The sequence below is a fragment of the Anomaloglossus baeobatrachus genome, chromosome 11 (assembly GCF_048569485.1).
Source record: "Anomaloglossus baeobatrachus isolate aAnoBae1 chromosome 11, aAnoBae1.hap1, whole genome shotgun sequence".
NCBI lineage: Eukaryota > Metazoa > Chordata > Amphibia > Anura > Aromobatidae > Anomaloglossus > Anomaloglossus baeobatrachus.
This window is the reverse complement of record NC_134363.1, coordinates 84,867,534-84,890,254: the sequence shown is the minus strand read 5'-3', so window position 1 is coordinate 84,890,254 and position 22,721 is coordinate 84,867,534. Positions and strand designations below refer to the sequence as shown.

Below are 22,721 nucleotides of genomic sequence, written 5' to 3'. Positions count from 1 at the left end.
TTACACTATTACAGCGAAAAGCCAGCTAGGAATTAGCTGGTTTTCTTGCTGCTAGAACCGTTCTCTACCGTATCTAGAACTATTGAGCTTTTGCAAAAAAGCTCGAGTTCTAGTTCGATCTAGAACAGCCCCCAAAATCACTCGAGCCGCGAACTGGAGAACCACGAACCGCGCTCAACTCTAGCAGGGGGGCTCCAAACAGCTCCACCAAGAGTTGTGCCAAGGTCGCAGAGGCGCCTTTTTCTATGTTGGTCGGGGCCCCACTGTGCCTTCAATTGCATGTGTGCCACCCCAGCCTTGCCACAGTTAACAGATGTGACCATGTTTTCTAACTGTGATGTCACGCAGCTACAATGCACTGCTATTTCACACCAGAGAGTATCTTCAATGGATCTTGTAGGCCAGACCGGAGACAAGCCGGGGTAAGGTAAAAGCTCTCCTAGTATGTGTGTATGTTTGTGTATATTTATATTTCTGTTTATATGACTTTTTTGTATGAATGAGTATAATCTGTGTACATCTGTTTGTATGTATGTATGTCTGTAAATTATTGCGTATGCCTGTCTGCACTCTTGTGCATGTAACTTTCTGCGTTTTTGTGCATGTCTGTGCATGTGTGTGCCTGTGTGTCTATGTATTTGTCTATGTATGGGTGTATATGTATTTGTGCTTGTCTGATCATATGCCTGACTGTGTTCTGTGGCATGTATGTGCCTATATGTTTGTGCATGCTTGTGTCTGTGCATGTGTGCATTCTTGCACATGTGTTTGCATGTCTACATATGTGTATGTCTGTGTGCATGCATGTGCCTCGCTGTATTCTTGTGTATTTATATATGTGTGCATCCATCTGCCTGAGTGGTTGCGTATGTGTGCGTGTATGTGTTCATGCGCGTGTCTGAATATATGCATGTGACTGTCTACGTGCATCTGTCTGCATGTGTGTAGCGTGTGTGCATGTTTGGCGCCTGTAAAATAGTGAGTTTATGGAGATTGATTCATAGACTGGATTACATATATTCATAAATATATGTATATTATCGCCCATCCCTTTAAGGATGCCTGTGTGTTGGAAAATGCTAAACCAAGAGTTTGAAATGGTAAGACCAAACTCATCTGTTAGTCGTCCATCAAAGCCATCTGACATTGTTTGTCAAAGTTGTCAAAGTAGTGCTATATATTGTTTAGAATGTTGGGCTATGAGCTGAAATAGCCATGAGAAACTTCTTTCTGTAAGTTACTGTTACACTGAGGTCAAAGCTCAGCGAGCCTCAAAGGGTTTCTATATATATATATATAGATTGAAGTAGGTCTTGTCACAGGTCTCTAGTGCGCAAGTACACTTATTTCGCGGGTAAAATGTACCACGTGACATGATGTAATGCTCAAACTAAAATAAGGATAGTTAGTTTTTGTGTTACCATGTAAAGAGATAAGGACAATCAGGAGGAGGGGTTTTGGGTTATAAAAGAAGCCCACACTTCAAAGGTAGTGAAGAAGGAGGGAGGAGAAAGACGGACTCACCAACCCGACCAGACGATCTACAGACAGAGAGACGGCTTACTACATCACAGCTATGTAAGGCATATGAACTGTTATTTTTTTCTATCTGTCTCCATCTATTAACTCAAGCCAAGACAGTTATTTTTCTCTAATGACTGTAACCCTCCAATTCTTATCTGAATAAATTCATAATATGTTTTTGACCTATCTTCGCTCCAATCATTATATACTGGCTATGCAGTTGTCGCCGTAAACCCATTATTTAACATTTGGCGAGCACCAGCCTGAATGATTGTGAACCACAGCTGTTTTCTGTGAAAGGTGATTTTTTTCACGCTGCCTATTATTGCAGAAGGACTTTTTTTTTTTTCTCTTTCTCACGTCATTCCCTGCCCTTTGTCCAAGAAGGGGGGTCTGTGAGTTTGGGAGTAATCTTTCTGTCCAAAGTGCTGCAGGCAAAGACGATACACTGTGTCCACATCACGAGCCTAAGAGAGGGTTAACGTGACAAGCTGCAAGGAGGTCGTATGTGTCAAGCCTTGACGGTTGGAGCCATTCTCAGGACCATCCATCCAGTCGGTTGAAGCCATCTGAAGCCATTCCATCCAACAGACGGTTGAAGCCATTCCAGGACAAGCATCACATATTGGTGAGAAATGGAGTTTATTCATGATTATTTTAGTAACTGTCATGTAGAGTATTTATTTGATCATACACATAGTGACGCACAGTTATGGTCAAATCTGTACCGGCAATGTGAACTTGAGAATCTTAAGCTAGATAAAAAGTTTTTTATTGTGAATCGGTTACAGAAAAAGATACAGAATGTATTGGGTATGGTATACACTTACAACTCCATGGTGGGTGGGGCACAGCCATATGCACACACTATCTGCATGGTGACTGACACACCCATAACAACAGGCACGTCCAATACAACAGACACACACGTCACAGATTCAGAGACAACAGATTGTCCAAATTGTTCGATATTAGCAGAACATATCGAACATCTGGAGGATCAGTTGGAAACAAGAGCAGATTTAATATCAAAACTACGGAAAGATATTAAATATGTATCTGTTAATACGAGACAGAACAAGACAGAAGCTTTAGGTTCAGACGTACCGGACGGGCTGAATACGGCCGAGGACGAGAGTCTGAATGAGGGGGAACTTCGGAAAAAGAAGTTACATGATAAGGCCGCCCGTCTTAACATTAAAATCCATGACCAATTAATGAAAATCATTAAGGACATACCGAAATATGATGATAAAATGGACGCCTTCCATAATGCGGACATTTTTGAGTCACATTCCGATAAATATAATCTAACAAATGAACAGAGAAACAAGATTTATAGGGTATGGCTTCCCTCCCACATGGCAAAAAGGTTACAAGCAACACCTAGGACTGACGAACACAATGACCTGATCCATGACACAAAGGAAGATAGGCTGAGACAGTTGATTCTCTTTACCACAGGAGAGTCTACCCCAACAGTCGAATTGTTAGAAAACCTTAAGACACACATACAGGAGGATCCGTTTGTCTTCCTAGTCAAATTCGAGCAAGGATATCGTTTGATAATGGAAATCGGATCTGATCAAGAACCGCCTTCCATGATCAAGGCCTTTGTTAAAAAGTTTAAATATTTGGACCCTGCTTCATTCGAAATAGCTTCTAGAATGGAAAGTCTACAAGAGGTCACGTCATTTATTGATAGAATACGTAGACGAATGAAGCAAAATCAGGTAAAATCAAAAATAGCCATGATAGAAGGGACCACTGACACATTAGTATCCCAGGAAAAACAGATCAAAAACAACAAAAGACCGGTGTTGAATTCTAAAAACAAGAATTCAGGGGGGGGTAACAGGAAAAGCACAATTCATTGCTTTTTTTGCGGCCTACCCGGACACCTGAAGTGGGAATGCAAGAAATTCCTGAGGGCGGGAGTTGAGGAAAGGCTGGGTAAGGAGAATGGACTGATGCCAAACACATCCAGTGCCCCTCCCCCATCTTCAGCACCTCCACCATTATACACGCCCACTCGTACTGACAACAGAAATAACCAATCACCATATACGCCCACTCATACTGACAACAGAAATAACCAATCACCATATGCACCTCTGACCAGACAGATAAGGGAAATGTCCATACAGGGATTGGATGGAAGGGGCAAGACACCTGCTGCTCTTCTCCCTTCTCCATCCTCCTGACTGGCAAAGCCGGTCCCCAGGCTGCATCCACTGGAATTCGTCACTCGAGTTTCAATGGATAGCTGTGGTCGACCATTTTTAAAGGTAAATCTTGAAGGTCAGGAAGTAACATTTCTCCTTGATACAGGTGCGCAATTGAGTGTCACAAATGTTGATTTACATTTAAAGCCAGATTCCCCTGTATGCACAATTGTTGGTTTCAGTGGTAAAAATGGAACAAAGGTGACTTTAGCGCAGGATGTTTCTTTGGAAATACCTGGTTTTTTGAAAACGAAAATGGATATTTGGTGTTGTCAGGATACTGAGAATATAATTGGCACTGATTTTATGGAAAAGCATGGCTGGATTATTGATTTGGGTAATAAAACAGTTTGGAAAGACTCTAACGGTTGTAAGGCGGTAGTTATTGATCCAGATGAATATAGTCATGTCGGGACCATTTGTTTGACCGATGTAGTGTCAGCAGATCATTTGTGGCCTGAAACTGGTGGTAATGAAGTATTGACTGAGTTAGTACAGCGGTTTCCTTCTTTATGGGCTCAGTACAGGAATGAGGTTGGAACAATGAAGGATGTAATTGTCAAAATTGAAGGCCGAGACCCACCTCCTCAGCGTCAGTATAAGTTGCCTCCGGAGTCAGTTGCTCCGATGTCGAAGATTATACAGGAATTGTTGGCTCAAGGTGTCATACGTAAGGCAAATTCGGTTTGTAACAATCCATTGTGGTGTGTTCTGAAAAGCGATGGTAGCTATAGGATGTTGTTGGACTTGAGGATGTTCAATAAGTGTACTCCCAATGTAGCACCGATTGTAGCTGATACACATGACATGATGTCGAGATTGGATGCTAAGGCAAGGTATTTCTCAGTATTGGATATCAGTAATGGTTTTTTCAGTATACCGATTGAGCAAAGTTGCCAATATCGATTTGCATTCAACCACCTCGATCAGCAATATGTATGCTGTAGGCTTCCTCAGGGGGCTAGTATGTCGCCAAGCATTTTTCATCAGGCGCTAGCGAACGTTTTGTCGAAATTTTCTCGTCCGGAATGTTTATTGCAATATGTGGACGATATCTTGTTGAGTACGGAGGACAAGGAGATGCACGTGATCCTACTGGCAGAATTGTTTGAGCTGCTGCATGATGCAGGTTTAAAACTGAATACCAAAAAGGTCAAGCTGATGCAGACTGAGGTCAGGTTTTTAGGAGTTCTGCTAAATCCAGGTACACGGCGACCCCTACAGGACAGAATAGAGGCAATTGCATCTCTTCCAATTCCAACATCACACAAGGCACTAAGACATTTTTTAGGGCTTGTAAATTACTCAAGGGATTTCATTGAAAATTTTGCTGACAAAGCCAGACCTTTGTATGATCTTTTAAAAGGTGACAATGATGATTATTTTGGTCCCTGGAGTGTTGAACAGGAAAAAGCCTTCACACAATTGAAACATGATCTACAACACGCACCTGCGTTAAGTATGGTGGAAAAGAACGCACCTTTTGCGCTTCAAGCACACACTTCAGAGACAAGTATCTCTGTGGTTTTGCTGCAGCTGCAAGGGGGGGAATGGAGAATCTTGGGGTACTTCTCTAAGCTTCTCTCACCTGTTGAGAGGGGGTTTGAGGTGTGCGCAAGACACCTGGTGGGAGTGTATTTTGCAATAAAAATCACTCAACACATCATCGGGTTCCAAAAGGTTATTCTCCAAACGCCACATTCCACACTGAAACTTCTCTTTGAGAAAAACATCCCAGGTGTGTCAAATCAGAGATTTGCCCATTGGTTGCTCTCATTGTCTCCAAATCAAATTGAGGTAGATTATAAGGCCAAGTATGTTCTTCCTCAATTGATGCAGTATGAAGGACAAACCCATGATTGCATAGAAACGTTCCATGAACCAAGTCCATCTCTCTTCAGACGACAGTCGGAAGACGCAGATGAACCTGTGTTTGTAGACGGTTCTAGATTTTTTCTGGAAGGACATTATCACACAGGATATGGAATTTTCTATTCCAAGCGAGGACAAGTGGTAAAACACAAGTTACCGAGTCATTTCTCAGCTCAAAGGGCAGAGATAGAAGCGGTAAGAATGGTCCTACAGCTGAATGAAGCTGATGATCAAACTCCAATGGTAATCTACAGTGATAGCTCCTATGTTGTCAGATCCCTAACCGATTACCTGCCTGTTTGGGAAAGGAGAGGCTACGTGGACTCGTCCAACAAAGCCTTGTTGCACCGCGAAACTCTAGAATCAATTTTTGAGATGGCATCTAGGGCCCCAAATAGATTTGCTATAGTGAAAGTCGCTGCACATCAAAGATCTGATGATGAGTTATCTGTAGGAAATGCAACCGCAGATGCTCTAGCCAAAGAAGCTGCCCTGACAGGAGAGGAAGTGTTTGACTCTGAACCTTCTGAGATTTCAGCGGTTCAAAGAGCAGACACGTACATACCTTCATTTGCAGAAGAACAGAGAAAAGATCCTTCTCTTGTTACTTTTCTGAATGATCCAAAGCCTCCTTTCATCTGTGAAAATGGGGTTTTGTGTCACAGTTCAAATGAAGAATTGCGTCCAGTTGTACCAAAACATCTACAGGTAGAATTCACTCGATACAACCATGAGAGTTTAGGTCACTTGGGACAACAGAAATTGTTAGTCATTCTCAAGGAGAAATTTTATTGGGAAAAAATGGACGAAACAGTTCAAAGTGTTGTACTATCATGTCTCATTTGTGCCCAAATAAATCCAAGACCTAAAGGACAGAAGCCACCACTTCTACGGATCGCACCTGCAGATGGTCCATGGTCTACACTGCAGATAGACTATATTGGTCCTTTACCCTCAGGTAAACATGGTCTCAGGTATGCATTGATTGTGGTAGATGTGTTCTCAAAATGGGTAGAAATATTACCTGTTAGGAAAGATGATGCTTTGTCCACAGCAAGGGAATTGGTACAACATGTCTTTTGTACTTGGGGGATCCCAAGGATGATTACCTCCGATCGAGGTAGCCACTTCACAGGTAAAATCATGCAAACTGCTTGTGCTATTCTAGGGGCGCGACAGCAATTTCATGTCCCCTATCATCCACAATCTGCGGGAATTGTGGAAAGAATGAATAGGACAATCAAGTCCAGAATTGCAAAGATGCTTTTGGACAAAGGTAACACTTGGGTTGACAAGGTTCCTTTCATACTGATGAGTATAAGAGGTTCAATCTCTTCTACAACTCAATTCACTCCGTTTGAGTTGATGACGGGAAGAAAAATGCCATTGTGGTTTCCACATGAGCCATTTTTATCCACTCCACAAAAAGATGCTATCTCAAGGTCCCAATGGTTGAGATCGCTGCAGGAGAACCTGAAAGCGATTCTGCCATATGCGGCATCGAGAATGCAGAAAATGGAGCCACCCTATGAGTCCAAATTCAAGAAAGGTGCTCTAGTGATGATCAAAACCTTTCGCAAGAGTGGACCATGGGAGTGTAATTGGGAAGGTCCTTTTGAAGTCCTTGAGACTATGGGACAAGTCATGATTCTTGTGCACCGAGTGTCAAATGTGGTAAAAAAGACCCGGAAAACACAAAAAGTGTGGGTTCACGTTGACCAGTGCAAAATATTTGTGACAAAATAATGATACTGCATTTCTTTCCAGGAAGAAATGGATTCCTATACGAACTGGAATAAAGAACTTAAAGACTGTGAAGGAAAGATGACATCAAGCCTTCTGGAGAAAGAACATCTTCCCAAGCTCAAGACAAGCTTCTACGTGATGGGATCTACGTTCCTGCTGCTTTGCTTTATTTTCGTCATTGTTTACATGTTACATCAAGGAACAATCGCCAATGATGTGAATGAACAGACTAGAGAGATTCAACATTCTCGAAGACCAAGAGGATCAGATACACGGAACTTACTGACAGAGGACATCACGGACAATTCTGTGGAGATAACAGGAAATATCTGCATGGGATATGGAACAAAATGTTGCATTGAATTACATTTCATACACGACACAGACATAATATTACATGCTATTGCAGGACCTAAAACTAGATTCACACAATTACAAGGAGAATATGTACACAATAATAAAACTGGTACATGGGAATGTTCTCCTACAGATGTACTATACTGGAACATAGAGATCAGAGGTGATGAACCTGCTGTATGGTCCGGTGATATTACAAATGACATGATTGCAAGGGGAAAGTTTGGAAGATCCAAAACAGAAATTTTGTTAAAAACTCAGGTTTTTGGGAAAATTCTGGATCCTTCTTTACTCTCCATTACAGAAGGAGATAAAGATTGGGTCAAAACATGGAATTTCCAGATAACACGGGAACCTGTGCAAGTTCAGGTATCTGTAGTGTTTACCGCTACTAACACTATAGTTCCGGAAATAAGGGTTTCACCACAGACAGTACATAATAAAGTAAATACATTGCCCATAATGTTAAAATGTGACACAAGGTTGAAATTGCCTTCTGAGTCTTTGTTGACATGGACCAAAAATTCATCGTTTTTGGGAAGTTTTTTAAACAGTCCAACTAATGTCATTCACAGAGGTCAGATTGGTAATATCAGGTGGATGGATGATACGTTCATTTTTTCCATAGAAAATCCATCTTCCAGGGACTCTGGAATTTACCAGTGTTGCGTTGAAACAAAGACACATTACAGACATTGTAAAGACGTTAGTGTGAATATTTGGTCAGCAGCAGATAGTGCATGCACAGACACGAGGTTCATGCCGTCTACTCCTTTCCAAATTAATCAATTTCAGTCCAAGTCCTTATTAAGGGATGGAGAATTTATGACAATGGTGTGGACTTTCAATATGTCTCATTGGAAGATCTCTACCAGGTTTCCTCAGTGTCAATCACATCTCATGAACATGGAGATGGGGATAGAACAGTGGTTTGGGAAAAGAACTACTCAGACTAGGAGTAAGAGAGGAGTGTTAGAAGGAATTCTGGGAGGAATTGGGACAGTGGGAAGTCTGACTAATGCCATGAATATACAGACACTTAAGTCAGATTTGGATAATATTGGTTTTATTGGAGGAAAAGGTGTAAAGGTTCAGAAGAGTCTGAATCAACTTCTGGAAAAGATGGTAATGAATACAGCTGCTGTACTAGGCTCTTCCGTGTCACATCTACAGGATGCTACATTAGCTCTCGTGGAAAGCACACACGAAACACAAGTGGCTAAAGCGTGCCTGGAGATACAGGTAGAGTACTCTTCTAATTTGAAGCTGATTGCACAGGCTTTACAGAGTGGAATTACTCCACTGGGAATACTGCGAAATTTACCTGTAGAGTATGATTTTGCATTGAATCATACGGATTTGTGGGTAAATAAGTGGTTAGGATGTGAACGAAACATTTGTGTTGGCACATCGCTAATCCCGGTGATTGGAAGAGAGGGGACTATTGTTCCTGTTACAGTTTTGGGTATACCTGTGAGCAACACACAACAAGTGTTCTATCAACTGCAGTACACAGATTTTGCATTTGATGGAGTGAACACTGAACAAGTAGACATTTCTTCATGTTTGCATTTTGTTTCTAAAGTGATGTGTTTACCTGGACAGGATAAGGTGATTTATCATTCATGTTTTCATAATCATTCTTCTTGTCATGCGAGAATAGAGACTGTACAGACACTACATGATCTGGTGACTCCAGTAAGTCCAACTAAGATATGTTTTCAGGTCATGTCTGAGACAGAGGTGGTTTCTGTTTTCTATCCTGCTTGTGTACATAAGGAAAACCTACCTATGGGTTTGTATTGTATAGAAGGAGATGTGAGATCTCTTTCAAAGAAGGAAGGAAGTTTTAATATCACTTCTATAGGAAAGAGAAATTTAACGGCATTTCCGATACAATTCAATTTATCACAGATAAATGATTTTCCTTGGGATATGTGGACAAGTGAAATAAAGAAAGATAAGGGTTTGTTAGATTTATTAACGAAACAGTTAAAGGAAGCAGAAATTATATTCAGACATGAACAAGGTGAATTAAGTGATATTGAACACGAATGGAATGGAATGTCAGGTAGAACTTGGTGGAAGAGTTTTAGTACATCTGTACATTCCTGGTCTCAGTCATCTTTTCGGTCAGCGGTTGGTAATGTTTTATTTAATCCCATCATAATCATATTTTTATTAGTTTTGATGTGTATTATATATCAAGTTTTTGTGATGTGTAGAATTCAGAAGATATATAGGAACATAAAAATAGAAATGAAAAAGGAAGATAACATTCTTAGAGGAATGTTAAATCGCAAGATGACTTTTTGACAGAAAGTTGCAGATTGGTTTATCAAGTCAAATATTGGTCTAGAATTTCCAACAAGAATGTATGTGATACGAATGATGACACGATTGAGTTAGGGTTTCCCGGGGTTCATCAAACTTCCATATTAGGGGGGACTGTAAAATAGTGAGTTTATGGAGATTGATTCATAGACTGGATTACATATATTCATAAATATATGTATATTATCGCCCATCCCTTTAAGGATGCCTGTGTGTTGGAAAATGCTAAACCAAGAGTTTGAAATGGTAAGACCAAACTCATCTGTTAGTCGTCCATCAAAGCCATCTGACATTGTTTGTCAAAGTTGTCAAAGTAGTGCTATATATTGTTTAGAATGTTGGGCTATGAGCTGAAATAGCCATGAGAAACTTCTTTCTGTAAGTTACTGTTACACTGAGGTCAAAGCTCAGCGAGCCTCAAAGGGTTTCTATATATATATATATAGATTGAAGTAGGTCTTGTTACAGGTCTCTAGTGCGCAAGTACACTTATTTCGCGGGTAAAATGTACCACGTGACATGATGTAATGCTCAAACTAAAATAAGGATAGTTAGTTTTTGTGTTACCATGTAAAGAGATAAGGACAATCAGGAGGAGGGGTTTTGGGTTATAAAAGAAGCCCACACTTCAAAGGTAGTGAAGAAGGAGGGAGGAGAAAGACGGACTCACCAACCCGACCAGACGATCTACAGACAGAGAGACGGCTTACTACATCACAGCTATGTAAGGCATATGAACTGTTATTTTTTTCTATCTGTCTCCATCTATTAACTCAAGCCAAGACAGTTATTTTTCTCTAATGACTGTAACCCTCCAATTCTTATCTGAATAAATTCATAATATGTTTTTGACCTATCTTCGCTCCAATCATTATATACTGGCTATGCAGTTGTCGCCGTAAACCCATTATTTAACAGCGCCCCTGCGGCTTCAGGTGCCACAGGCTACTGCACCCCTATTAGGATGTAGAACTCATCCTGGGTCCAAGGAAGGTCGAGGCCGGTTTATACTTACACAAACATACAGTCAGTGGGTTGCCCTCCCAAGTGGGACTGGGCCCAGGGTCGGATCACAGTAGGGGGTCACTACAGCGGTGGGTTACAGGATGCCACTGTGGCGCCCTGGACAAGCCAGGGGCCACAGGTAATTACACCACCACACCCTACACCCCGGTTAGGCACATCAAAGCCAGAACACAAAACCCTTGTTGCCTTCCTCTAGGGGCTGATGTCCACACCAGGGGGCGGAGCCAGGCGGTTGGTCTCCGCCCACCGAGGAGTTCACAGTCCTGGAGGCAGGAAAAGGAAGTTCAGTTAAGCTAGGGAAGTGAAGGAGTAAGCAGATTAGTTGTGGAGGAGCAAGTGTGATGAGCAAAGTGGTAGTTGAGCGATCTGAAGTTAGTCCGGGTGTGTGGACCGGACGGAGCAGCAAGGTTGGCAGACGGTGGTGACCATCTGCAGGAGTGGCCTATCGGAGTTTACCGTAAGGACCGTGGACGGGCGGTGGCCCGGCGGTACCAGACCGGTACACAAGGAGAAGCCAGCACCATTGGCAGGGGCTTTTCGGACCCCGGCAAGGCTAGGAGTAGCCGTGAATTTGCCGAATCCGTTAGTGAAGAGGACCTCCTGAGTTTCCAAACAGTCAAGTCCCGACAGAAGGCAACAGTCCAACCTAGTGAGAGAGACACCGCCACCGCCAGGGCAACCGTTTCTCCGGGCCAGCGCCTGCGGGCAAAAGGGGCTCCTCCGGCCCATATCCAAGCCGGGGAGCGGGTTACCGGTGGGAACCCATTGGAACCGTCAGAAGTACAGAGGTGCAGGGAAAGACAGTCACCGTCAACCTGCCGGGGAAAAGCAACAGCAGCCGTCCGTGGGACCCGTCTTTCCAGCCGTGTGTTTTACCGAGAACTGTGTCATCGTCTCAGGCTGAGTGAGTACCACCGTGCCGTGTGGCACAGCGCTGCCCCCGCGACCCTGCACCTCACAAGGCCCCGCAACCCGCCTGCCATCCATCATCCATCCCTACCCCATCACCGGGCCCCGGGACAACCAAAACCCCCTACTCACGGAGGGGAGAACTAACAACTCAGCTGCTCCCTGTCACCGCTCCCGGGATCCCCGTCCAGAGCAGCGGTGGTGTCACCAAGATCACCACAACCGTGGGTGGCGTCACGGACAATATCCAAATATCCATAATCAAAACCCCCACAACCAGTCATCCCCCTTTTCACTCACGGGCGAGGAGTGCCGCTCGAGTCCCCGGGATCCGGCTCACCGCTCGAGCCACCACCGAGCAGCAGCAGCGGCCGCAGCAGCGGCAGCCGGACCCGAGCAGTGGGAGAGCGCAGCGTCCCCTCCTCCGCCCGCGACAACTTGGCGCTGTGAACAGGACCTTACCGCTCTGCCGTCTGGTAGAGGTGCGCCTTGTTACCGTCGGAGGTGTCCGGCCGAAAAATTTCAGAAGCCGCCATCTTTGGCGCGAAAAGTTCCCGCTCGAGCGTCTCCTCGAGTAGTGGAGGCGCGAAGGCCAAAACCCCGCCCCTGTAGAGGAGGAGCCGGAAAGAGGCTAAGGGGGACGGAAACAAGATGTTTGCGCCCGACGGAGCCGCTGGCGGAGCGGCGGACGCAGCCGTGGGAGCACCCGCAGATGGGAACGGGCCTGCCCAGGTCCCGGCCGCGCTGGCGGGGGGCGCTGCGGTCCCGGCTCTCGCTCAGGTGATGCCGTTCTCTTTGCCCTATGTGCCCAGAGCTGCCTGGCTACCACAGTACGATGGGAAACCTGATGCCTTGCAGGTTTTCCGAAAGAAGCTTAGTCCGCTACTGGAGCTGTACCCCCTGACTGATAAGCAACGTGCAGCGCTAGTGCTGGGGCAGCTAACCGGCGCAGCTGAGCAAGAGGCGGAGACCTGGGCCGAGGGGGACCGGTCCTCTGTAGCCACCATCTTTGAAAAGTTACAGGCTGCCTTTGAGACCCGTACTGAAGCCGAGTTGCGGATGCAGTTCTATCAATGCCAACAACGGCCCGCATATAGCATTCGGGACTATGCCCTGCGCCTGCAAACCGCACTCCGCACACTGAAGCGGGTGGATACCATCAACAGTGTGGACAGTAACAAGAAGTTAAGTGAGCAGTTTGTGCAGGGGATGAGGTCCTCGGAGGACCGCAAACAACTCCGGCTGTGGTCCCTAGAGCATCCCGATGTGGACTTTGCTGTGTTAAAGGAACGGGCCATCAAAGCTCTGCAGCCCCCTGCATCTGAACCTCATGAGCCCGCCCCATGGCCGGTTGAGACTGCTCCTGTTGTGGTGACCTCTACCCTAACAACACCTCCAGGGCCTGCAGCCCCAAGTGGAACGATGGAAGAACTGGCTGCCCAGGTCCGCCGCATGGATGGAGACCTCGCCAAGATCCTCGCCGCACTCCAGCCTCCAACCGGATCCCAGGCTCCGGTGAAGATGCAGCTCGCCGACAGCCGTGAGGACGTCCCCTGGATGCAGCGGAGAAGGGCCAATGACTCACGGTATGGACCCCCAATCAGGTGCCGCAAACCCGGCCACTAGTCCCGACGGTGTCAGTTAAACGAGCAACCCCTGGGGCCAGCCTCACTCACGGGAGGCCACACCATCCGACTGCAGACCCCATCAACCCCAGAAGCTCATTAAACCTGCAGTGGCGGTCACCCATAACCCTGACTGCAAACCGTGAGTGGCATTATGACAAATACAGTTAGGTCCAGAAATATTTGGACAGTGACACAAGTTTTGTTATTTTAGCTGTTTACAAAAACATGTTCAGAAATACAATTATATATATATAATATGGGCTGAAAGTGCACACTTCCAGCTGCAATATGAGAGTTTTCACATCCAAATCGGAGAAAGGGTTTAGGAATCATAGCTCTGTAATGCATAGCCTCCTCCTTTTCAAGGGACCAAAAGTAATTGGACAAGGAACTCTAAGGGCTGCAATTAACTCTGAAGGCGTCTCCCTCGTTAACCTGTAATCAATGAAGTAGTTAAAAGGTCTGGGGTTGATTACAGGTGTGTGGTTTTGCATTTGGAAGCTGTTGCTGTGACCAGACAACATGCGGTCTAAGGAACTTTCAATTGAGGTGAAGCAGAACATCCTGAGGCTGAAAAAAAAGAAAAAATCCATCAGAGAGATAGCAGACATGCTTGGAGTAGCAAAATCAACAGTCGGGTACATTCTGAGAAAAAAGGAATTGACTGGTGAGCTTGGGAACTCAAAAAGGCCTGGGCGTCCACGGATGACAACAGTGGTAGATGATCGCCGCATACTTTCTTTGGTGAAGAAGAACCCATTCACAACATCAACTGAAGTCCAGAACACTCTCAGTGAAGTAGGTGTATCTGTCTCTAAGTCAACAGTAAAGAGAAGACTCCATGAAAGTAAATACAAAGGGTTCACATCTAGATGCAAACCATTAATCAATTCCAAAATTAGACAGGCCAGAGTTAAATTTGCTGAAAAACACCTCATGAAGCCAGCTCAGTTCTGGAAAAGTATTCTATGGACAGATGAGACAAAGATCAACCTGTACCAGAATGATGGGAAGAAAAAAGTTTGGAGAAGAAAGGGAACGGCACATGATCCAAGGCACACCACATCCTCTGTAAAACATGGTGGAGGCAACGTGATGGCATGGGCATGCATGGCTTTCAATGGCACTGGGTCACTTGTGTTTATTGATGACATAACAGCAGACAAGAGTAGCCGGATGAATTCTGAAGTATACCGGGATATACTTTCAGCCCAGATTCAGCCAAATGCCACAAAGTTGATCGGACGGCGCTTCATAGTACAGATGGACAATGACCCCAAGCATACAGCCAAAGCTACCCAGGAGTTCATGAGTGCAAAAAAGTGGAACATTCTGCAATGGCCAAGTCAATCACCAGATCTTAACCCAATTGAGCATGCATTTCACTTGCTCAAATCCAGACTTAAGACGGAAAGACCCACAAACAAGCAAGACCTGAAGGCTGCGGCTGTAAAGGCCTGGCAAAGCATTAAGAAGGAGGAAACCCAGCGTTTGGTGATGTCCATGGGTTCCAGATTTAAGGCAGTGATTGCCTCCAAAGGATTCGCAACAAAATATTGAAAATAAAAATATTTTGTTTGGGTTTGGTTTATTTGTCCAATTACTTTTGACCTCCTAAAATGTGGAGTGTTTGTAAAGAAATGTGTACAATTCCTACAATTTCTATCAGATATTTTTGTTCAAACCTTCAAATTAAACGTTAGAATCTGCACTTGAATTCTGTTGTAGAGATTTCATTTCAAATCCAATGTGGTGGCATGCAGAGCCCAACTCGCGAAAATTGTGTCACTGTCCAAATATTTCTGGACCTAACTGTATATACAAAACTGACATACCTGTTGCCATATACAGAAGAAGACTCTGTGGCGTCCCTGAAGCTGGAGCGACATCCCTGGGGTGACACATATATCGCCCCACACACACTGCCACTCTCTATACTATCTCCCAGCACACACACACACACACACACACACACACACTGCACCTCTGTATAATATCCTCCTTATTTATATGTCCCCCTCATTATATATATGTCCCCCTCCTGGGCCCATCCAGGTAATATATGTCCCCATCCTGGTTTGTTTGTTCTTTTCCTAGCATATATATCCTCCTCCTGGTATATATGCTCCCATCCTGAGCCTCTCCTGGTATATATGTTCCCATCCTGATTTATTTGTCTACATCTTGGTATATATGTCCCATCCTGGGTCCCTCCTGGTATGTATATCCCTGTCCTAGGCACATTCTAGTATATATGTCCCTATCCTGTTTTTTCTCCCCTTCCTGGTATACATGTCGTCTTCTTGGTATATATGCCCCCTTCCTGGGCTCTTCGTGGTATATTTGTATGCCACGAATAGAAAAAAAAAGAAAAACATTTTACTTACCCTCCCTGGCTCCCACGTCACACGGTGTCCTCTTTGAGCCACAATGCATTTCAGCTGGATATGCGCCCTCCGACGGGCATCAAGCTGGAGCAAGGCAGGGGCTGGGGTTGGCAGGCCCCAACCACCCTCAGCTCTTGTCTTCAGCTCACTGAGTGCTTATCTGTAGTGATAATGAATAGAATATGGTACATTAATGAAGGTAATAAGATACTCAAAGATAGGGACTATTATGAACCGCTAGAACAGGACCCCTCTACCTCAATCCTATATAGGTATAATATGATCATCCAGGAAGCATCCCAGAAAGAATTATTAAATCACAAGAAGAAAAAGTTTTTGAATGTTACATATCACACAATGCCATACTTTTATTTTTTACCTAAAATACATAAGGACTAGAGATGAGCGAACCGGTCGCGGTTCGGCTCGAGGTCGGTTCGCCGAACGGACGTCCCGTTCGAGTTCGGCTCGTCGAACGTTCGACGAACTGAACTCGAACTGCATAGGAAACAATGGCAGGCAATCACAAACACATAAAAACACCTAGAAAACACCCTCAAAGGTGTCCAAAAGGTGACAAACAACTCACAACACAACACAAACACATGGGAAAGTGACAAGGACATATACTCATGCGAAAACAAAAGAGCTTGACAAGGAAAAAGAGGAGGACACACAGATATAGGCATGGCACGCCCTTCTAAAATCATGTAAAACACCGCAAGGTGACTCCAAGCGGAGTGTCCCTTTTTTTCCAAAAATTGGGCCCCACACAGACACCTTATCAGTGGCAGCACTTGTGCCCTAGTTGCAAACAGGATGTTTTGATTTGCATCAAGCACATTCAAAAATACGCTATTCTTAACCGTCCCCAGGATGACACCGGGGTTGGTAGCAAAGTCTTTCCTGATCCCAGCTCTGTTCATCTTGGATCATTTTTAAAAAACACAGCAAGCAAGGGTTACTCCAAGCGGAGTCTCCCTTTTTTTCCAAAAATTGGGCCCCACACAGACACCTTATCAGTGGCAGCACTTGTGCCCTAGTTGCAAACAGGATGTTTTGATTAGCATCAAGCACATTCAAAAATACGCTATTCTTAACCGTCCCCAGGATGACACCGGGGTTGGTAGCAAAGTCTTTCCTGATCCCAGCTCTGTTCATCTTGGATCATTTTTAAAAAACACAGCAAGCAAGGGTTACTCCAAGCGGAGTCTCCCTTTTTTTCCAAAAATTGGGCCCCACACAGACACCTTATCAGTGGCAGCACTTGTGCCCTAGTTGCAAACAGGATGTTTTGATTTGCATCAAGCACATTCAAAAATACGCTATTCTTAACCGTCCCCAGGATGACACCGGGGTTAGTAGCAAAGTCTTTCCTGATCCCAGCTCTGCTCATTTTGGATCATTTTTAAAAAACACAGCAAGCAAGGGTTACTCCAAGCGGAGTCTCCCTTTTTTTCCAAAAATTGGGCCCCACACAGACACCTTATCAGTGGCAGCACTTGTGCCCTAGTTGCAAACAGGATGTTTTGATTTGCATCAAGCACATTCAAAAATACGCTATTCTTAACCGTCCCCAGGATGACACCGGGGTTGGTAGCAAAGTCTTTCCTGATCCCAGGTCTGTTCATCTTGGATCATTTTTAAAAAACACAGCAAGCAAGGGTTACTCCAAGCGGAGTCTCCCTTTTTTTCCAAAAATTGGGCCCCACACAGACACCTTATCAGTGGCAGCACTTGTGCCCTAGTTGCAAACAGGATGTTTTGATTAGCATCAAGCACATTCAAAAATACGCTATTCTTAACCGTCCCCAGGATGACACCGGGGTTGGTAGCAAAGTCTTTCCTGATCCCAGCTCTGTTCATCTTGGATCATTTTTAAAAAACACAGCAAGCAAGGGTTACTCCAAGCGGAGTCTCCCTTTTTTTCCAAAAATTGGGCCCCACACAGACACCTTATGAGTGGCAGCACTTGTGCCCTAGTTGCAAACAGGATGTTTTGATTTGCATCAAGCACATTCAAAAATACGCTATTCTTAACCGTCCCCAGGATGACACCGGGGTTAGTAGCAAAGTCTTTCCTGATCCCAGCTCTGTTCATCTTGGATCATTTTTAAAAAACACAGCAAGCAAGGGTTACTCCAAGCAGAGTCTCCCTTTTTTTCCAAAAATTGGGCCCCACACAGACACCTTATCAGTGGCAGCACTTGTGCCCTAGTTGCAAACAGGATGTTTTGATTTGCATCAAGCACATTCCAAATCCACAAGCATTTACTCTCCCCAGGATGACACAGGGGTAGTAAATTCCTTCTGGATCCATGACTTGTTCATTTTGATGAACGTCAGTCTGTCCACATTGTCACTGGACAGACGCGTGCGCTTATCTGTCAGCACACACCCAGCAGCACTGAAGACACGTTCAGAGACAACGCTGGCAGCTGGACACGACAAAATCTCCAAGGCGTAACTGGAGAGCTCTGGCCATTTTTCTAGATTTGAAGCCCAAAAGGAGCAAGGCTCCATTTGCAAAGTCATGGCATCGATGTTCATTTGGAGATACTCCTGTATCATCCTCTCCAGCCGTTGACTATGTGTCAGACTTGTTGTCTCTGGTGGCCTTGCAAAGGATGGTCTAAAAAATGTTTGTCAAGTTACAACTGGGAGATTCACTCCCTGCACCTGCACGGTTGTTTGGTGGAAAAGCCGAGCTAAGATCGAGTAACAGCTTCTGCTGATACTCCTGCATACGTGCGTCCCTTTCTATGGCTGGAATTATGTCACAAAATTTGGACTTGTACCGGGGATCTAATAGTGTGGCAATCCAGTAGTCATCATCACTTCTAATTTTGACAATACGAGGGTCATGTTGGAGGTAGTGCAACAAGAAGGCACTCATGTGTCTTGCGCAGCCATGCGGACCAAGTCCACGCTGTGTTTGTGGCATAGAGGTGCTAACCGTTCTTTCTTCCTCTGACATCTCCCCCCAACCTCTTTCAACAGAAATTTGACCAAGGTCTCCCTCATCTGCTGAGTCTTCCATGTCCATGGACAGTTCATCCTCCATTTCTTCATGTTCTCCTGCACCTTCCTCAACATTTAGCCTGCTACTATGCGCCCTTGTTGATCCCTGAACCCCATGGTCCCATGCCTGCTGCGTTGGTGATGATGAACGTCTGGACCTTGGTGATGTTGTTGTCCCTTGCGCATATGAATCCTCCTGTAGTTCCTCCCCTTCCTGTTGTCCCACCCCCTGACTCCGAATAGTGTTTAGCGTGCGCTCCAGCATGTAAATGACTGGAATTGTCATGCTGATAATGGCATTGTCAGCGCTAAACATATTCGTCGACATGTCGAAACTGTGCAGAAGGGTGCATAGGTCCTTGATCTGAGACCACTCCATCAGGGTGATCTGCCCCACCTCTGCATCTCGTTGGCCCAGGCTATACGTCATGACGTATTGCACCAGGGCTCGGCGGTGCTGCCACAGTCGCTGTAACATGTGGAGAGTTGAATTCCAGCGTGTCGCCACATCGCATTTCAGGCGATGAACCGGCAGGCCGAAAGACTTCTGGAGCGATGCAAGTCGCTCAGCTGCGGCGCTTGAACAGTGGAAGTGAGCAGACAGTTTTCGTGCCCTGGTCAGAAGGCCATCTAGGCCGGGATAGTGTGTTAAAAATTGCTGGACGACAAGGTTCAACACGTGAGCCATACAAGGTACGTGTGTCACCTTGCCCAGGCGAAGGGCCGCACCCAGGTTTGCAGCATTGTCGCACACGGCCTTACCAGGCTGCAGGTTGAGTGGAGACAACCATTTATCAAACTCGGACCATAGAGCTGACCACAACTCCTCAGCTGTGTGACTCTTATTCCCAAGACATGTCAAGCTAAAGACCGCCTGATGCCGTTGCGCTCTGCTGCCAGCATAGTAATGAGGGGTGCGTGATTCCTTCTGCGCAGTGAGAACGCTGGTGGCCTGACCAGGCAGGCTTGGGGCAGAAGTGGAGGACCTAGATGAGGTGGAGGAGGCAGAAGCAGTGTCGGAACTTGGACAGACAGAGGATTGACACACAAGTCGTGGGGACGGCAAGACTTCTGCAGCAGACCCTTCACCATCTATCACCATAGTTACCCAGTGCCCAGTCAGCGACATGTAACGTCCCTGTCCATGCTTACTGGTCCAAGTATCGGTGGTGAAATGCACCCGTTCACACACAGAGTTTCTCAAGGAAGCGGTGATGTTTTGTGCGACATGCTGGTGTAGCGTGGGCACACCTTTCTTAGAGAAGTAGTGGTGACTAGGCATCTGGTACTGGGGCACAGCGACAGACATAAGGTCTCTAAAATCCTGTGTGTCCACTAGGCGGAAAGGCAGCATTTCGGTAGCCAAGAGCTTACAGAGGGATAGAGTCAACCTCTTAGCTTTGTCATGGGTCGCAGGAAATGGCCTTTTATTTGACCACATCTGAGGGACAGAGATCTGGCTGCTGTGTGTAGACGGTGGTGAGTAGGGTGTCCCTGGAAAAATGCAGGTTTGTGAGGAAAGTGCAGGCGGAGACATGATGTTGCCTTCATCCAACGTTGGTGCTATCGATGTCTGAGAGAGCTGTACACACTCACTTGTTTCCCCTTCCAAACCAACTGACGACCTACAAAGTGCCTGTTGCGGTTACAGTGGTGGAAGTTGTGCGTGGAAAAACAGGTGTGACAGCTGTCCCCACAGTCCTAGAAGATGAAGAGCGCGCGGATGCACTGGAAGGGGCAGGCGGTGGATGGTTCGCTCCGCTAGGCCGCATTGCAGCACAGTGAGCTTCCCACCGGGACATATGATATTTATTCATGTGACAATTCATGGAAGAAGTTGTCAAACTGCTGAGGTTTTGACCTCTACTAAGAGAACCATGACAAATTTTACAGATCACATAATTTGGGCGATCTTTTGCTATGTCAAAAAAGGACCAGGCTAGGCAAGGCTTAGAGGGCATGCGACCTGTTGATCCACCCCGACTAGTGTTCAGAGGCAGAGTGGTGGCTGAGGATGCAGTTGTAGACGTGCTACCAGTACTCCGACTCTGTCCAGGAAGGCGCAAGGTAACTTTGTCATCAGTTGCATCCTCCTCCACCACCTCTGTTGACCTCCTCGAGTGCCTGACTGTGGGTTGACAGTAGGTGGGATCTAGAACTTCATCATCAATTGTTGTGTTTGCACTCCCCTCCCCCTCAGACCGAGCCTCTTCTTGCCCTCACCGAATATTTAAGTTGTCATCCCAATCGGGTATCTGCATCTCATCTTCATCAGTATGTTCCTCATTGTCTATAACCACAGGTGTTACAGTTTGTGACAAAGGGTCAACATTATGCTCAGAAACTTGGTCCTCACGGCCTGAATCAGAGTCACAAAGGTTCTGGTCATCACTGCAGACCATTTCCTGTTCTGTACTCACTGTAGCTTGGGAGCAGACCTCTGATTCCCAGACTATAGTGTGACTGAACAGCTCGGCAGACTCAGCCATCTCAGTTCCATCATACTGTGCAGGGCTGATGGAGACTTCAGAGCTGGGAGAAAGCAAGTTTGATTGGGATGACAACTCAGAGGACTGGTGTTTTTTGGATGCGATACTTGAAGTGGCTGAGAGGCCACTTGTTGGACCACTTGAGATCCATTCAAGCATTTTCCTTTTTTGGCCATCATCTACCTTTGTTCCTGTTGTTCGTGTCCGTAAAAAAGGGAGCACATCGGATTGTCCACGGTAAGTAGTAGACATCTTACTTTTTGTTACGGGGGACCGGCAGATTAGGACCAGGGGGTATATATCCTAATCGCCAGTCGGGGCCCACCGTGCTCCAGATGACAAAGGAGCTGCTGGCACCTGAGGGTTAGGCGGAGACTATAGAGCTGGATGGCTCTGAGATAACCCAGGAACTCTGGGAATCGGTCACGTGTGTTGGGACACGTCAGACCGGACGACAACCCGATTAGCGTTTTGGTGCACCTAGCGCTACACCAACCATGTGGGCAGGAAACACGTCAGGCCGGGTGGTAACCAGGTAGCGTTGACCGGAAGACCGCCACTAAAGCGCCCTGTCGGCCACGTGTGTAGGACACGTCAGGCCGAGCGGTCCTCCGATTAGCGTTTCTGGCCACCTCTCGACTGGCCACGTGTGTGTAGGACACGTCCGGCCAGATGGGTACACCAGTAGCGTTGACCGGGAAGCCGAGGAGGATAAGGAACACCCTGTTAACTCCACAGTGGTCCTGGGGTACGCTGTCCGTGCGCGTAGGGGGCACAACCGGACAGGTGGCGCAGCAGGTGCGTTGTCCGTGTGCGTAGGGGGCACAATCGGACAGGTGGCGCAGCAGGTGCGTTGTCCGTGTGCGTAGGAGACACAATCGGACAGGTGGCGCAGCAGGTGCGTTGTCCGTGTGCGTAGGGGGCACAATCGGACAGGAAGCACAGCAGCCGCAACCCAGTTTATGCCACTGGGCTGCTATAGCAAGACTGGAATGGCAGGAGGGAAGCACGGCGCCTGACCCTGATGTGCCGAGCCACGAATCTTGGCGTGACAGGCACCGTTCGCCTAACCCTACCTACCGCTTCCCAACATAGGCTTATGCCGCAATGAGGCTCTAACATGGAGGTGTGCTCTGACTGAGCAAAAGTGAAGACTGCGCACCTCCATGTTGTCTCCAGCCCCTTTTATAACCTGGGTCCGCC

The 22,721-nt window shown here is 46.0% G+C and overlaps 1 protein-coding gene across 1 annotated transcript in view; it reads left to right on the top strand.

Moving 5' to 3' along the window:
- Window positions 1–1,902: 1,902 nt before the first annotated feature.
- Window positions 1,903–22,721, top strand: part of LOC142255817 (uncharacterized) — a 37,962-nt gene continuing 17,143 nt past the window's right edge. Inside the window, exons 1-2 of the mRNA XM_075327264.1 lie at window positions 1,903–2,152; window positions 7,389–8,599. Of these exons, the coding sequence (XP_075183379.1) occupies window positions 7,395–8,599 (1,205 nt within the window). The 5' untranslated portion in view covers window positions 1,903–2,152; window positions 7,389–7,394. The remainder of the gene's footprint in view (window positions 2,153–7,388; window positions 8,600–22,721) is intronic.